We start from the raw sequence: 18,182 nt of genomic DNA, 5'->3' as shown, positions 1-18,182 counted from the left end.
GCTATCTTGGAAAGAACTTAATGATTTGTTTGTTTATTCCTTTAATAATCCCATGGACTAAAGACAGTATGATATTAACATCCTTAGCATAACGTGTCATATTCTTCAAATTACTTCATATATTTTTCCACACCATAGGTTGTGTGTACTTCCATCAGTGAGTGTATATTTCTGTGTTTTGCTTTGCTTATTACATTAGAGAGCTTCATATTATATTAACATTTATATGTCATAATGATTGGACTTTCACACTTCTTGGAACAGAATCTACTTTCCAAGCATTTTTTTCTGTGTGTCTACTGATGCAAGAGAGTTCAAAGAAATAAGACTATTTAACAATTTTTTATTACATATGTCTTCAAAGGATAATTTCTGAAACAGTACTTGGGTAAACATTATTTAATGATTCCTCACTGACACTGACCTGTCTGTGAGCAGCCCATCCTACTGAATGTGCTACTTATTCAGGTACAGATTTACTTCCATATTTCTAATGATTTTTTTTTCCAGTCCAGAATCAATACTAATGTCACACGATGGACTTAAAAAATGATTGTGAGCTATATTAGAAAAGCTAATGAATGGACCTTAATATATTAAAATAATGCAAAAAGAGAAGAGATTTCTGAAAATTGTTTTTAGTACATGGTCATTAATGTGTTAAGGCATGTACGAAAATGCATTAAAGGATCAGGAATATATTCCTGTAGGTACTTAGAACCTAATAAATAATGAATGTGATGATTAACTACATGGGCAGAAGTACAACACATTACTAAGAAAAAGACTACATAAAACCTGGCTCTTGAATGGGTGTGCACCATTGCTTTTAATATATAAAAACACTTGAACAGACTCACTTGTGTGCAAAGAGAAAACAAAAGAAGCAAGTGGCTTGAAATTAACATTGTACTTTCAAATGACGCAGATTTAAATATTGCTAAGAGCAATCAGGGTGCATGGAGCTGGGTGGAAGGGCAGCAGAACAAAGTGAGTAGAGCACGACGGCACCATTCAGTGCTGCTTAAGCAGCCAGAGGGGTTTATGCAGGTCTAGAGAGCTGAAGTAGGACCACCACCAGGGCTTCTCCCTGACCTGTTGTGACCCTCCCCGAGCCTGTGCATGTTGAGCGTGAGGGTCAAACAGTTCCAGTGGGTCATATTGGTCATACATGTCCTCCATGGGCCGGCGAAGAAGCTTGTTAGGCCAAATCTCAATAGGTCTCAGGACAAAATCAACTCGTCCAGCCCGTTTCATCTTGATGGGAAGGGTGACTCTTTTCATCACCTTGGTATAGCCCATGGCTTGGGCAGTGACTATATATGTCCCTGGAGGCAGGAGTCGCCAGTAGTCTCCATCAGCAGCTTTGGAAAGGCAAAGGCACAAGAAGACAGAACTTAGTTGGTCTTTTATCCTTTACAGATACATACTCATACTCATGTATACTCGTGAATACATACATCCACAGATACACAGACATTTAGGGAGCAGGTTTTTAAAGGACTTTAGAAACAAGTCAACACAAATTTTGAAACAGAAATTCAGACAGAAACATTTGAAGGACAAAAATATACTCTGCCTTCGAAAGTCTGGCCTTTGGGAACTTAAGGAGTAAAATTCACATACAAAATTTCCCTAACTGGGAAGCTTTCCTTCTTGCTGCTTTCCTATGGGCACAAGGAATAACTCCAAAGAAATAAAATGAGTTAAAAACTACGTGAAACTTAAGAAAGTGAAAGCAGAATCCAAGCTGCAATACATACATAAATATAGCATGTCTAAAGAGGTAAGAAATCCCTCTTTTTATTATATTACATTCTACTACTTTGCAGATGTTATAGTGCATAAGACCATGGAGTCGGAGCTGCAGATGGTATAAATTGCCATTAGTATAAAACGAGTGTAAATTTCCTCCAGCTGAAGGTTAGGCCCTGCAGGCAAAAAGCAGGGACTTTTAAAATGCAATATTTATTCTCCGTTTTGTATTTCCTTTATTTTGAATGATATGTTTCTTAACTCAGTTAATGTTGCATTAATGTCATTTTCCCATGGAATTTTTCGGGCCTTTTTTTGACACTGAAATTTAAAGATATTTTAATCATATGACATTTTTTAACCCCACCTAACACAAGAACAAATGCTCCATTTTACTTCAGTGTAAACACATTTTTTATTCAACTCTTAATTCTTCAAATGTCCATTGCCAATGTAAAGCCATCATCTGGGAAGAAATTCAAAAGAGACCCTATTTCATGCCAGAGTCTCCCATCAATTTCAAGAATCTGCATCATCTCCACTATGGTATCCTCTCTAATGTTAAGGGTTTTTTTTGTTTGTTTGTTTTATTTGTGATGCGTGTTTTTTTTTTTTCTTTTCTTTTTTTCCAAAAGCTGGAAAACATCCACTACATTATAAGTCACTGTAGCTTTCCAAATTGATTCAACAGCTATCATTATAGAAAAATGTTACCATTCATGTCTTCTGTTTTGCACTCCTATGGTCTATCCTATTCCCAATGAAATCAATAATAAAATGAAAGCATTTATTCCAATGCTCAGAACTTTAGGACTGTGAAAATTAGCAGTTGCACATGCCTCGATTCATGGTTATCAGCTGGTGACATGCAACATAATTCAAAATTCTATATTCTTTTACATTTGATATAAACATTGTTGAAAGATTGCATATATTTATACTGTTCTTCAGATGAAAAAAAGGTTGCTTGCCTTTCAAACACTGCACTTATTCCAGCTGCTAAAGCTACTACTATACATTCTATATCTCATGCTCAGAACGTCTCATCTATTTTCCAAGAATACAAGATGGACAGAGTAGTCTTTGCTCCCCAGCAGGGATACTGCTATATTCCTCCAAACGTGAACTATGTACTTCTAGGTGGATTTCTGAATTTCTCTAATTCGCATTGTTTTTTGATGGCTGGCTGACAGCTTCATGTGGAAGTTTTAACTGCAAGGACTGTGTCATCCCAGAGATATGACAGACTCAACAGCAAGCTTGATATTTGCTCTCTCATGCTTTTCTCAAAACAAGCACACAGCTGAGCCTTCACTTCTCAATGAGGTGACATTTCCATCAGATGTGACAAGACTTTGCAGGTTTATTTTATTTCTCAATGCTTTCCCTCTGCCCCAGGAAAAAGTCTGAAATAAAAACATTACCTGTGGTGATATCATGCTGGATGCCTCTGACTGAAATTCTAGCATTTTTAATTGGGTTGCCAAATTTATCAGACACAATTCCTTTTATTCCCCGATGAACCTGGAAATGAAAAGCAAAGAGAGATAGGAGTCATTGATCTACACATATCTGAACCACATCTGAACATTCTACCCATGTAGGGAGTAAACTTTTGAGAGGTTTGATCCATTACAGAGGACCTTGGGTGTTAATAAGTCTTTTGATCACATCTATGTTGAATCTCAAAAGCAGCAATATCTTCTTGGAGAGAGCTGATGAAAAGGTAGAATTGAAAAAGTGCTTTCCCAGGTTAGGCATACTATTATGCATTGCAATGAGGGTACCTCCACTGTTCAGATGAGTGGCATCTCATGATACAACCACAGCATTTAAAAACTGTTGCTGACTGCTTACCCTAAACCCAGAACCAGAAAGAAATGAAAAATTAAAAAATAATCTCATGCTCTACACACAGTGTAAAGGCATCATTGCTATGAGAAGAATCAAGTCAGTATAGTGCAGTGGTCCTTTACTCGAAGTACAGCATTAAAACATGTGAGAAGTAAATCAAAATCATGCATAATTCTTAGCTTGTAGACAATACCACGCAAAAACAATACACTGCCATGCTGGTAGCAGAATCAGTTAATGAAGTTTTACAAAGAAACTAGGTCATTTTTGTTAGTTGAAATAGATAGTTTTCATTTTCTTCCACTTCTTCCTAAAGGATCCCAATGTGCTTAAAGAACCAAAACTGCACAACTGTCTTGTGGTAGACATACTTTTATTATTTTAGAGTAAAAACATAGCAATAAAATAATAACATGAATTCTAAGTTAAGGAGAAATCAGAAGAAGAATAAATATTTGTAAAATGTGATATTTAACTCTGTATTAATATTATTAAATATGCAATCCTTTGTGCAATCCTTACATTCTATGTAATCCTGAATGCAATATTTTAAAATAATTTTCAACACACATTTATGGATATTAATCAATATATAACACTGAATACAGTTGTGAAACTGTTAATATTTTTATTTAACATGAGTGAATAAGAGTACTTCAGGAAAATTTTTAGCCACTTCGGACTCATCATCTCCAGGCTGCCTACACATCACTACATGCCAGACTGTCATGATAGCAGTGTGTATAATATCCTTTTTCTATTCTCTACAAGCACAGCTTCTTGAGCTGATGAGAAATGTGTTTGCTGACATACTAAAGAGCAATGAAAATTCTGTCAAGCGAAGAGGTGTGCAAACAGCTCACTTTATTTAAAAGATCTTTCTTTTGCAGCTTTCAAAAATGGAAATAATTTCTCTATATGAACTTCGTAATTGAAAAGTAATTCCATTCCTGTTTTTCCCCTGAATTGCTATGATTAATTTGTGCTGGTCTTCTTTACATATTTTTCTCCCTGACTTTAAAGAGCAAAGCATCAAAGCAATGGAAAAAAATACAGTGGAAAATAGATATGTTTAAAAGCAAGCAGTTGAATATCTGACTTTATGGTAACTTTTTAATACCAAACTTGAAAAATAATTAGCATAGTCCAATGACAGTAAGTTTTTATTTAAGGTGAGATTGTACTGTCATTTTAATGTAGCCTTTCCATACCGAGTGGAGCAATTCACTGGTGGATTTAGAAACAACTCAGTCTAAGGACTACAAAACTGTCCCTTAAAAAAGATTATGATGAAGAACTGCAATTTACTTTTCAGCATTGGACTTGAGGATTTATCATATGGATAGTGGGTAAATCTGGTCAGAAGAGTCATCTCTGAGCCAAATTGAATTTACACTGTAGACATACTCAAAGTAGTATGACCTCATCCAACTTCAATAATAATTTTGCAATTACAACATGAGAGGATAAAAATGACAAATATGAAATTTCTTTAATGATGTTGATTTGGTTTGCTTTATTAAATACACTGTTTTTGGTTTTGCCTCAGGTCTGTGCCATGTCGTTTTCAGGTTTTTGGTTTGTTTTTTGGTACAACTTCCAATGGGGAGAAGAGATGACTGTTTACGAAAATGAATACTACTTCAGTGTGCTAAGCCAAGGAGATTTGTACACACACCAACTAGCCTGGTATGTATCAGAATAAGAAAAGTTAGAATTGGTCATGGCAGACTTAATCCTTATCGGGAGTAATTCAGTCATCCTTATCTACAAAGTTGTTTTGCTTACTGTCCTGCATTTACTCAAAAAGCTTTTCCGGCACAGACTTCTACAGTATCTCACACTATAAAAATCTTTACATCTTGAAGGCTTCAACTGCAATATATATGGATTTAACCCAGCTCCATTTGGATTCACTAAAACTCATTTTCATCAGACAGCTGTAAAATGAAATGAGTTTGGTGGTCTGCACTGTAGACTTTATTGAATGATGATACTTACCACAAGTAGCAAGAGGTTGCTTAGAAAGGCAATAAAAACACTCCTAACTATTTTAAATTACTGCATACTCTATCAAAATAAGGCATGACAGAAATCTAATCTACTAATGGCTGAGAGAAAGAGGAGCAACTTCTGTTTCTGTGTTCACTTACTTATTGTCAGTGAGGTATTTGTTTTTGCTGAGCTCAAGCTTATTATTAAAAATGACTTTTTAATGGCTTGCTTTAATGCTTACAGACATATAGTTGTCCCTTTAGAAAATAAGGCCTCAAACTTTTTAAACTATTTTCATCTAGAAATTGAGCTAGGAAGTGTGGAAACAATATTTCTTGCAAGATACTAAGAACCTCCCCATTTCAACTGAATCTGTATCTCCTGTTGCTGTACAGCAGAGTTTGGGCCATGAACACGGAATATGATAGTGAAAAACTTCCAAGAAGCATTCTGGAAAACAGATCTCTTGGTTTATCCTTCAGGAGAAAGGCTAACTTGTATTTTTCTACATGTATTCTTTTTTCCGAGCATTAAAATTAGAACAGTTCATTTATAATGTTGCACAAAGTATTTAGAGACAATTCCCTTTTTCATTGTTTTAAAGTTCTCCACCTTCATCGTTCCTGCAAGGCAAGGAAAATGTTATCTGTATGACCTGTCAGACAAGTGGAGGCCCTGGACTGCAGGTGGAATGTGATGACTGATTTAGTGCTGTCTCACTAACTAAGCAGGGAAACAGTAATGAGAGAAATATTGACAAAGAAAATAAGAAGAAAAACCATAAGCACTAAGGTCTGAAAAAGTAGAGTCATACCATCTCCATGTAGTTCAGAAGGGCATCTCTGTTTTCATGCCAGATTGTAAACAGTTCTTCTTCCAGAGGAAATTTTTCACATCCTACCTCCACAGTAACTTCAAAGCAATTTGTATGCAGGTAATTAAAATCTGCCATACCTACAGATTCAGAAAGAAAAAGAAGAGATGAAGAAGAACCCATTTAACTCCAAACTGGAACTTTGCTGTTGCAGTTGGCTGAAGGCAATGGCCAATACATATAAATTATTCAACAAATTCAGAATGTTAGAACTTGTTTCAGCTGCAAATTAACTAATGACTGTGACACTGCTTTCCAGTGAAAAAACATCATTTCAAGTACTGTTCACCTGGCCAAGAAACAGCAATAGAAAGATAAGAATGGGCTAATCACAATAATTGGATAATCAGCTATATTAGACATGATTGCAAAGGTCATCAGGAAAGAGATGACCTTTTGCCACTAGAACATTCAGAAATGTTTCTGCGCAAAAGGCACTGGATATAATTTTCAGAAGAATGTAAGTCTAAGATACTTAAACTTGATTCTCACTCATGCCTCAAATCTTTCTGAATGCCCAGTTTCAATGCAATAATTTTGAGAATTATCCAAGTTCAATTTCAAGACATGATTGAAGTGCCTCTGAAAATGTTATGAACACTTGTAACACATCCACGAGATACTGAAAAAAAATGAATAATACTATTGAGAAAATCAAATTACCAACTTAAGCACAAATTAATGGGAAGTTTGTTTCTGCTGTTTTTCATTAAAAAAAAAAAAAAAAAAAAAAGGAGTTTACTTAAGCAAATTGAAAAAGCAATATGCAATACTTCAATACTTTCAGGAAGAAGAGTACAAATCCGAAAGGTGAAATCAAACCTATGGCACTAAGGTATGACAGCACAGCACTACGCATTTATTTTTACTTTTCAGATTTTAAAACTAGAAGGATCTTATATACAGTAACAAATTTGACCCTTGTATAGCTTGTTAACTTTTTTAGATTTTATCAAGGTTAAATATGTCCCTTGGCAGCTGGAAATAAATGCTACCAACATACATATCACTACATCCCTTACAGGTAACTTCTTGCAAGGATCAGACCTAAAGTAAACCGAAATGAATAAAATTGTTTCTGTCAAACCCTTGTGTCTCATAAAGGTCGTATAGAGGTTTTACCTCAATTGAAATGATGGTAAAGTGGTTTTACCTCCAGTGAAGCTGTACCACTCAGCACCATTTATAATACCTCCACGTTTTACAAAATTTCCACCACAGCGATGTTCCGATCGGTCTGAGATGACTGGATGTGCATCAGCATAGGCTTTTGCCAGCATTTTAAACATCTGAAAAAAATGGTGTGAGAGTAAACATGTTAGCTTTCAGTCATGGCTGTTGCTGCTAGAAACTCTTGTTGTTGTGAGCCCAGACAGTGAGCAACTCCGAGTCCTTGATGCTGATGGAGAGGGAGAACCTCTGTGCAAGGAAGTTCTGCCAGAAAGCTTTCACTTGCTTTCTTCTCTAAGGTGCTTCTCTGCAATCCAATTTATTTAGCCAGTACTAAATACCTGTTGATTTTATAACACTTGGATTTAACCTATCAGAAGCAGATATAGTGAGTTTATTTGCTTGGTCTAAATTCTGGGTTTCATAGTTGAAATCAGCTCTCTCCATTATGTTCTAGCTGTTACTATTTTTACTCTTTCAGAAACACCTACACCAGTCTCAGTCCAATCAGATCTTTGCATCAGCTGCTGGTGGTTAAAATAGACAGTGTCAATTTGCTTTGCACTTATCATTCTCACAGGACAACCTGCCAGTTTGATCTCAATGGCAGCTGCTTCTTCATGGGGCAGAAACCATTCCTAAAAATGGAAGGATAGGATGTAGAGATGGAGTATGTCATGACCGATCTCTTAAGAGTGTTAATAATGATGAAGAGCAGCTGAGTCACCACTCAGAAAGGAAAAGTGATGGATACATGAAGTGAAGACAGAAGAAGCAGCAGTGATCTGGGGAAGCCATTTCTTTGAATCAGTTTTCTATCACTTTTTCTCCAATGTTTATTCCAAATCTTAACACAAATACTCCTATCTATTTATTTGATTCGAATCTCATGTACAAAAACTACAATTCTAGATTTCAGCCCTGAAATGACAACAATTGTAAGAAGCCACCAGATCAGATCAGCATTACGGGTTGCACTGCACCGTTCTTACGACAACATGCAAGGAATTGGGTGTCTAAAATCCCAGGTCACTTCCAACCTAAATCATTCTAGGATTCTGTGATTCCATGTAAAGAAAATTTGCCAAAATCTTTCTGATGGCCAGAGTATCTGTGACTGGCCACAGACCTCAAAATATTTCCATGTTTATACAGAACAGTGCATTACATAAAAGAACATAAAGGGAGGTAATGAACAGGAATTTTGGAAGCATGATGTTCAGTTGCTAAAATGGGGTACATGCTGTTGCATGCCAACACTGATCACACTGATTGACACAGGCTGGGTTTTTTGAGTGGGAGAAAGGGAGAGTTTCCATTCAGCAAAGGGAGTGAACTTGACTCCATTTTAGTGTGTGCTTCTCTGCCCCAGTGGTCACAGGGATAAGTGCCACTTCTGTAACACAAAGCAACAACAGGCTGCCGGAAAGAGCAGGCCAAAAAATGGAAGGTTCTGGATTAGGTTAGCTGAAACAGATGCAAGAATGTGGCATAAGGGCATGGGTCAGTTTTGAGACTCAGAAGTTAGAAACACAGTTGATGATGCAGGTTAAAGAGGCTTGAAATCTGCCACTGCCAGGAGGACTGTCACACATACACCATGAGAGACATAAAGAAGTGGCAGCATCCAGGAGTCAAGGAGACTTTTGCAGTCAAGGAGATCTAGTTTGAAAGTGTCCTGCAGAATTTGACTTTTGAAATTCTGGACATTATCTGTACTGCAGCATTTCACCCAGGGATGCAGCCAAGGGTGCAAATTTGCCTCTCTTCCCCTTGCACGGTGCATTTGGCAGATCAGTGTTCAGAACAAGGGATACAGCTAACATATAGCAGCTAAAACATGCTGCAGTACTTCAGGTTGCCAGTTCCACAGCAGCAGCAGCAGCAGCAGCAGATGACATTACTTAAATGCAGGTCACCTCACAGGTACACATTTTATAACTTCCTAAGCAAAAGCTAAGTGTTGCTGGTAGTGTTATTAAGGTTCTTGAGCTGACTCATTGAAAAAGTTGGTTTAAATGGAGGACATCCCATATCCCCCCTGTATGTTCTAAACTTCCAAGTTTGTAACTAGTTTCCCAGGCTTTGCTACTACTGACTATGAAGCCATCTCAGCATGAGGTTCTGTGTCTTACAAATCAGGGATCTGTGTCTCACAAACCAGGGATACAATTAGGGCTCACTCCACCCCAAAGGATGGAGCCCTTTATAGTTATGAATCATTTCATTCAAAACATACATGATGTCTCTGAGTGGAGATGATGGAGGGACGGTTGTCTTTCATTCCCACATGTGAACTGCTGGATGAGGCATGCGCGGCCACAGTCTTGCACCATCTCTGTGCTAATCGGGACACCTCTAGCCCAGGTGAGGGGACATTACTTGTACATGTATGTGTTTGTGACATCCACTAGAGTTTGTGACTTCTCACCAAGAGCTCTTCACTGCCACCCACCAGACAGTGCCTGGCCTGTTTTACTGCTAAATCATTGTTATGCACACACAGTCAGTACCTTTCATACCACTCAGAAGAAATGAATTGATATGGAAAATGTTAAATAGTGATAAAGATTTAATAGTTGCTGAGGAGAACTGTCACTTTAGAAGAGATTCAGCCCAAAGATGTGCTCAAAGATAAGGGATACCTCCAGTCAAAGACCAACTACTGATGATTTTCAGTTGCTGTAAGCTGGGTAAGGAACCACATTTACTTAAGAGGCCAGGGACACTTTTAACATACGCTAGAAGGATAAAGAGCTGGCTCTTCTCCTAGTGGGCTTGTCAGCAATGAATACTAGATTGAGGAAATCAAAGGGAAATAGGAAAGACAGCAAAAAATTTTACAGAAGATTTACAGTGATTCCCAGCTGAGGAACCTCAGAGGGGAAAACCATTCCTATTCTTCTGGAATAAATGTTACAAGGCTGCCACCATATGGTAGGCAGCCTTTTTGTTTCTACAGATTTCAAGAGAAAATAACACTTCTGATGAGGCTTGCTTCTATCATTCTAGGAAAACAGTGGTAAAATAGCAGAGCTTTCACCCCTTATATAGTGACATCCTTACTTTTCTTAACCTGGGTCTCCTAAAAGCATATTTGGCCTCACAAAAATGAGTAAATTTTTACACATCAATCTGATAGCCTATATTTTAGAGCACATTAAATAAATGTCTGAATTTTTTTTTTTTTTTTTTTTTTTTTGTATTAATGCCTCCTATTTATTCCCATGGAAACTACAACAGATACAAAGAGCTAAATAGCACTACTTGATACAGCAAATTCTATTTCTGCATATGGAAACCATATCAGTATACCCACTGTAAAAAAATCATGTTACCTTCTCATCAGGTGTAGGGGAGAACTCTTTTTCTTCCATAGGATGCCTTGAATAGTCATAAGGATAAGTCACAACCAGTTCACCCCCATGGAGGCTGGCAGAGAGCACAAACGGGATGGACCTCATCCACTTCATCACTGCTTTAGTCTCAGGTGCCACCTGAAAACCAGGAGAAGAAGTAGCCATGATTGATTGTTCAGCTCCGAAAGGATTTGGTCTTGAGCAGGATAAAGTCCAGTGAAGAAAAATGTGTCAAGAAGGAGAATGATGAGGCTCTTCAGCTCTTCCTTTCCAATGATTAATGAGGGAAAAGTGTCAGTTTGCTCCAGGGAACAGATCATAGAATCATAGCATTTTTGAGTTGAAAAGAACACTTAATGATCATCTAGTCCTACTCCCCTGCAATGAACAGCTAGATTGGGTTGCTCAGAGCCCTCTCCAGCCTGACCTTGAATGTCTTCAAGCACAGAGCATCCACCACCTGTACGGGCAACCTGTTGCAGTGTCTCACTGCCCTTACTATAAAAAACAGATGAGATGACACATACTGTTTTTACATCCCTATAAAACAGAAGCAAACACTGGAAAAAGTGATGAAAAAGAACAAAACAAAACAAAACAAAACAAAAACCCTCCAAAAACAAAAAACCAGAAACTTTGACAAAGAATACTTTTTCACTGCAGCAACATTTTCAGCAGTTCAAAGTGGTGATGGCATTATCTGTCGCGGTGCTTTACTATGATTTGCAAACCAGATCTCTTTTCTAATTTCATTTCTGAAACAGCAGGACTGACTTTGGATGGGATACAAGGATCAATTTGTAATGCTCAGCACTTGCTGGAAATAACATCTCATATACTGACCTGAGCTCTGCAAATAAATGGAAGCTAACAGATATAATACACAGCAACAACTGCAGCTCACTTGCAGGGAACTGCTGCAAATAGGTCACAAAATTCGTCTTTATGGCAGTGCATGAGAAGTGACGGCTGCCGGGGAGTGGGGATCGGACCTCGGGGACATCGTGGATGCGGGACTCCGTCCCCCGCTCTGTTCTGAGGAGGGATTTCACGGACCCAATTCAGCGTTGGTGAAATCTACGAGGTAACAGTGTCACCTGGTGGCTGGTCCCTGCAAGCCCAGACACCAGTCGGTGCTCCTGAAGTGAGGCTGTTTTCTTTGCGACTTGTGAGGATATCAGGAAAAGAACGTTGTCGGTCCCAGGCTCCGCTTTGCACAAGTGAAGATATGCAAGTTTAAGTATAAAAAACAAGGTTTGTTACGCTAGATTTACTTCAGCATTTCTACAGGGTTGCCAACACTGCATGTCACCAGAGCTTTAGCCAGGATCATGGCTGGGCTAATAGCCAGTGCCAGAGAGCCAAGTGCTTCTAATGGTTGTGCTATATAGCTCAAAACACAGTAGATACAGAACATAAGTAAATATGTTCTATTTACCCTATAACCCTAAAGACTGCTGAACTGAACCTAACTGAACATTAGGTTCACAGCAACAGTAATTCCTGTTTTCTTCGCATCAGTCCCTGCACAGATGCAACTTTTGGATGAGGTACATGTAAATACAGCTTTACATATGCTGGTGTATTGACAGCCACACTAGGAAATAACACTTTTCTACATCTATTCCCTTTGCACATCCACTTACCACTTTACGTTTATCTGCATATGATTTGGGTGCATTAGCTGCACTGTTTAATAGGTCTGTACCTTGTATTTGGAAAGTAGTAGGTACATGAGGGATATGACACTGCTGCAAGGTAAATCATTAATGGGAAGATGGTTGGACCTTATGATCTCAGTGGTCTTTTCCAATCTTTGTGATTCTATAACTCCATAATTTTATGATCAAGAAATGTGTGAGTTGCAGCTAACATAGGGACACAAGCTAGGTTGTGCCACTTGTCCTCAACCAGAAGCACTCTGCACACCAGAAACCTAAATCAGGCTTTTTGTGTAACAGTGAAAATTAGTTTCTGGAAAGGGCATGGCCTGAAAAAACATTCTGACAGTCAGATAGAGAGCACTCCAGAAGGAAAGGGCTCTCCCTGCCCCACATGCAGCTGCTCAGCCAGGGAGGATGTGCCTGATGCCAGCATCAGCCCTACTTTCAAACAGTGCTCGTAGGTCTTGATAAGATTTTAGCTGCTTCTGTCATTCAATGGGCAAGGGTGAAATCAGAATTTTGACTTGGAGAGCTCTGATATTCTGCTCTCTTCTGCTTAGCTGACTTGCTCACTTGATACCTGTATAAGCTGCAAAGCACACAGCCAATGTCTTGTTGAACCAAACGTTGTGGAAAAACAGTAATTTCAATGTCATGGTTTTTACCCTAATTGCATTTCAGCAACTTTGTGATCCATGATTAAGGCTTTGAAATGTGTCCATCCCTTTTTATCTTGGTTCAGATCCTTTGGATGATATCAGATTCCGTCTCACTCTGGCCTTTGACTGTTTGTAGACGTTTACTATAATGTGGATTCTATGTTTCTTTTTCATTTTTTTTTCACCAAGGCTCTTGTTTCTCAGTCAGAGGAAATCAGTCTTAAGGTATTCATCGCACAAGAACAATTTGAGATATAATTAGAATACAGCTAAATTATTTGGGCATAATTACAGTGAATGGGCATTACCTTTTAAAACCCGAATCTCATTTTTATCAATTATTCTGTAATTAGTTACTGTCTCCATAGCTTTCAAAGGCTTTTTTTTTCCCCCTTTTAGAAACAACAAGGTTCATTTTTCTAAATGCTACGCCGGCCTCCACTGGCACAGACCTCCAAATCCCGTTTGAGTCAGGCCAATTTAACTGGATTCACTTCAAATGAAGCTCAAAGTCTCTCAGACCTAGCACTCAGACCCCTTATTTCAATAATTTAAAATACCAGGAAACAAAAACCACTGTATAGTAAGGTCTGGAGGGAGGTCAGAGCTCTCTTGAGATTGTAAGATTAGCTGGGACCACACTTTCCATTTTCTGATCTTTATACAATGCCCTGCAATACCCACGTAATTACTTTAATAAGGCAGGTAATAAACACTATTAAGTAAATGAAAGCTGAGAGGCTGGTGTTGAAATGCATGACATAACGCTTTTGCATACACAAAGCTGACTTCTGTAGGAGCCGTGGGTTTGTCTGCCTGACAGAATTGAAGCTCCTTATGGGAGAGATGCTTTGGCTGCCCTGTGACTACCACCAGTGCAGGAAAGGAACCTAATGTGGTGAGACCACTTACCACTATGTTTCTGAACCATGCATGACTACAGTTATCAAGGAGATCTTGTGGTGCCATTTAGGCCACAGAAAAATCAGTTCTCTCTTTTGTTCTGCAAAGATACTTTGGATATTGTTTAGGTTAGGGTGCATTCGGGGTTCAGGAAAGCACCTAGAGGTCCCCTGAGTCCTTTGGTAGTATGAGGAATGAATCATTGAACCAACACCTTATTTCTAATTCATCTTCCTAAGCAAGGACAAGCCTGCAGGAGAAGGGCTGTGTTTATTCCCCAGGGCCTATCCCCACTAAGGCTGACATCAGACAGAGAGTGGTTTGGTGCCAAGGCTTCCTGGTCCTTTGTCTGTGGTGACAGACACATGGGGGTGACCAGGGGCAGAACTGGCCACAGCAGTAGAGGTATCTGTGGGAAAAATGTTAGCCTGTCTCCAAGTAGCTCTCTATAAACTGCTCTGATGATACACAACATCTATGAAAGCTAAACACATGGTTGTAAAAATAACTCTGTGGGAGGCTGCCTACCGCTAACTACCCCAAAGACTAACAGAGAGACCAGGACAGACATAGAACTCATAGGAGGAATCAGGAAGGTCAGAGAAGGAAGATCCAGACAGTTATGAGGACTCTAGGCTGCACACGGGATAAGCTGTTGGGGAACTATCACAAAGAGGATGAAGGTCACCTTTTACTTTCCTTAGGTGTGCTTGGGCCTTCAGCCCTGCAGCTCTGGATGCAGACAGAGGGCACAACAGCTGGAGGCAGATCTCCATTCTTTCCTCAGAGTCTGCTGCCCATCACTACATCCAGTCTGAAAGGACAAAAGCAGCCTTCTTGGATATCTCAATGGAAAAGTAAAAGCATTTTCAATTAATTTTTCAAATGTGTCAGGTGCTTCTGTATCCTGTCTGCTCAGGGGACTTACACAGCCCATGAAAGAGCTCCTAAGGCAGGGAACAAATCCTTGCAAGCATCTCACTCCAGGGAAGTACACATATAGATATGGATCAAAAAGCCTGACAGACAACAGAACTGCAATTGCATGGAATAGCCAACCTTGACAAGATTGGGAACAAGACAATGTTTTCTCTCAAACCAGGAGCCCAGCAAGAAGTTCTCACCAAAAGAGACAGCTTCCGCAACTGGGCTTAAAGTAGCATAGCTACTCCCAATAAGCTAGACATATATATTTGTAATGACTGTTGTGATATAATATTGTTATTACTGAGCATGTTCTGGGTAATTAGTACTTTGCGCTGAAAATGCAGGCAGGTTCCCAACTAACTGAATAATACTGGATTGCCATTTGGGAACAGATAACAGATATATAGAAGTGAGCAGTGTTCAGAGATTTACTGTGAAACACAGGCATTCCTAGTCAAAGTTCTGGCTTTAAAGGGAGGGAAATGGTTTCCTTAAAAGAGAACAGGAATGACTCTGAGCCTAAGTCCTATATGGGAAAGCAAATACTTCACAAGACAAGGTAAGCCATGAAGAAACTACAAAGCACAAGTGGAATGACCTGAAACAATTCCCTCTCTAGACATCTATCCTAAAATACATTCTGTCAGCTGTTTTCATTTGACCTCTGGTTCTGCTTCACATGCTCTCAACTCTTCTTTCCCATCTGAGGCTCTGTAAATTACTTGCATTTACTGTTCAGTGTTATCAGTCATTGTTCAGGAAAAAGTTGGAAATTATTATGCCCATGACCTTCTATTCTTGCAGAAATCTAGTGACATGAGCTGGGATCTGTACAATAACATCCATAAAGTAGAATAAACTTTAGATGAGTTACGTTGAAAATCAATGATCTGATATAAAGTGCACCATTAAGTTCCTCATAGCCTTGCATCATCATATCTATATTATCCCGAGGAAGTGAGGTGCTTTTATCCATATATCACTACCGTGAAATGGGTTACCAAAATGTTGGGGGAGCATTAGAGATTTCCTTGGGATATAGTACAGCCCTTATATGAGAACACCTGTAGAAAAGTAGAAGTTCACAGGGTGCTGTCTCAGATCTTTGGCTAACACTGAACACAGCTGCCAAAACAATCCTGTTCCCCATGGGAACTCTGGATATCACTTAGAGAGGATAAGTGCAAGGTCGTGCAGCGGTGTTTCCATTCTGCTCCCCGAGTCTAGGGGTGGCAGCAACTCTCCATTCCAACTCCACTACCGCCCAACTGGATTTTCCCATTGCTCCAGCAGGTTATAGTAATTTATAACCATTGTTTTTGTGGAAAGCATATGCCATGTGACTTCACACTACGCCTTTTTGTGTTTTCCAAGTCAGAAACCACAGTTGCATCAAACCTGTGCAGAGCTTAATGCAATGACATCTGAGTCTGACAATCACAGAATCATCAGTTTTGGCAAGGACCTCTGGAGACCACCTAAAACTGGACATAATACTCCAGATGGGGCCTCTACAGGGCACAGTAAAGGGGGAGGATCACATTCCACTACCTGATGGCCACGCTCTTTTTAATGCAACCCATCATATCATAAAAGTGCATAAAAAGCTTTTCAACATGTTACTTCAGTTTAAATCACTAACAGTGAATTGTTACATGCCTGCGATCTCTCCTAACTGTTATGATTCTTAATTTATAATAGCATCATCCAAATTATCACATTTTCCCAGTGATTTCTGACACCTGCCTCTTTGGCCAGACCTATACCAGGATTTTTCATGGCAATTCTGAACATGTCAAGTTTAGTCCAACATATAAAATCTTATTACCAGAGAATTACTTGGTAATTCTCAGGTTCTTAATTTCTGAGCTGCTCTGTAGTATGTGAGATTTGTAAAATCTGTAATTCATACCTTACCCCACCAGTAGGATTGTGGAATGGGGATATGGTCCAAGCGGGCCCCACGAATCCCAGCTCTTCTGTAAGCTTCTGAAGTCAGATCAGGGAAATTTCTGTTCAGGTCCAAGTTCTGAGCTGTCTGCCGGCCAATCACCCATCCATTGTAACCAGCACCCTAAGATGTAACACGGAAGCCCAGTTCAGTATAACTTTGTGGGAAAAGGATGTGTTTAAAATTTCATTTTATAATTAGCAATGTTACGTTTTAGAATATATCAGAGATAAGCTAAAAATATATATGAAGTCAAAAAAAGCCACACTTATTAATCATTTCTTATCCCCGAGATTGCCCTTACTAGCACGAGAGCTATTTCACTCACCAGTGATGTGACTCATGAGAGGAGCACAGCAGTTTCTTACTCAACACAGAGCAACATGCAGAGTGGGTTAGAAGAGAAGAAAAGAAAAAAAAAACATTACAGCTCTTGCTCAAAGAAAAGTTCAGGCAGAACGCAATACCCCAAGTATCATTCTAATAGGTAGAGCTCACCACTGGAGGAACTCAAAAAAAGGAAGTCCTGTTTTCATGTTTCATGCTAATTATGCTACTGATAGAATGGAGGTAAAAAGAAGAAGAAGGCCACATAACATCTATCAGAAATGTTGCTTTCATACATCTCCTTCAGACATCAGCTGATCTCTGAAAGCTGTCAAGTACAGACCACATTACCATTTTATTACATCTGTTAGTCTACAAGAGGAATAATGTCTATTCCACAGTATTAAATTACGTTTCCTTACAAATTAGTTTAAAAGTCATTAAAGTGAGTCAGTGGGCATCCTGTTCTAGAACTGATAACAGAGACTGTGAAATGTGTGAAAAAGTAGCACAGTCATTCCCACGTCAATGCACGCAGGGAGGAAAAATGGCAAACATGGCTCTGGTTGCTTTGAAGGTCTGTTCACACTGTCTTCAGAAAGCAACCTACCCCCATAGCAGCCTGGGAGCCCAGCTGCTGGTTATTAGCACTCTGTCCCATACTTACTGCTTCACTTAAAGTTTGTATTTTCCTAGGGGGAATTTTAGAAACAGGAAGCACTGAACATTTATTTATAAAAAGTC

At 39.0% G+C, this 18,182-nt stretch overlaps 1 protein-coding gene across 1 annotated transcript in view; it reads right to left on the bottom strand.

Moving 5' to 3' along the window:
• Positions 1-323: 323 nt before the first annotated feature.
• CPZ (carboxypeptidase Z) overlaps positions 324-18,182 on the bottom strand; it is a 34,528-nt gene continuing 16,669 nt past the window's right edge. Inside the window, exons 6-11 of the mRNA NM_204578.5 lie at positions 17,073-17,234; positions 10,987-11,145; positions 7,632-7,767; positions 6,419-6,558; positions 3,180-3,279; positions 324-1,364 (exon numbers count right to left, since the gene is read on the bottom strand). Of these exons, the coding sequence (NP_989909.4) occupies positions 1,015-1,364; positions 3,180-3,279; positions 6,419-6,558; positions 7,632-7,767; positions 10,987-11,145; positions 17,073-17,234 (1,047 nt within the window). The 3' untranslated portion in view covers positions 324-1,014. The remainder of the gene's footprint in view (positions 1,365-3,179; positions 3,280-6,418; positions 6,559-7,631; positions 7,768-10,986; positions 11,146-17,072; positions 17,235-18,182) is intronic.

This window comes from Gallus gallus, chromosome 4 (assembly GCF_016699485.2).
Source record: "Gallus gallus isolate bGalGal1 chromosome 4, bGalGal1.mat.broiler.GRCg7b, whole genome shotgun sequence".
Taxonomy (NCBI): domain Eukaryota; kingdom Metazoa; phylum Chordata; class Aves; order Galliformes; family Phasianidae; genus Gallus; species Gallus gallus.
This window is presented reverse-complemented; position numbering and strand designations above follow the sequence as displayed.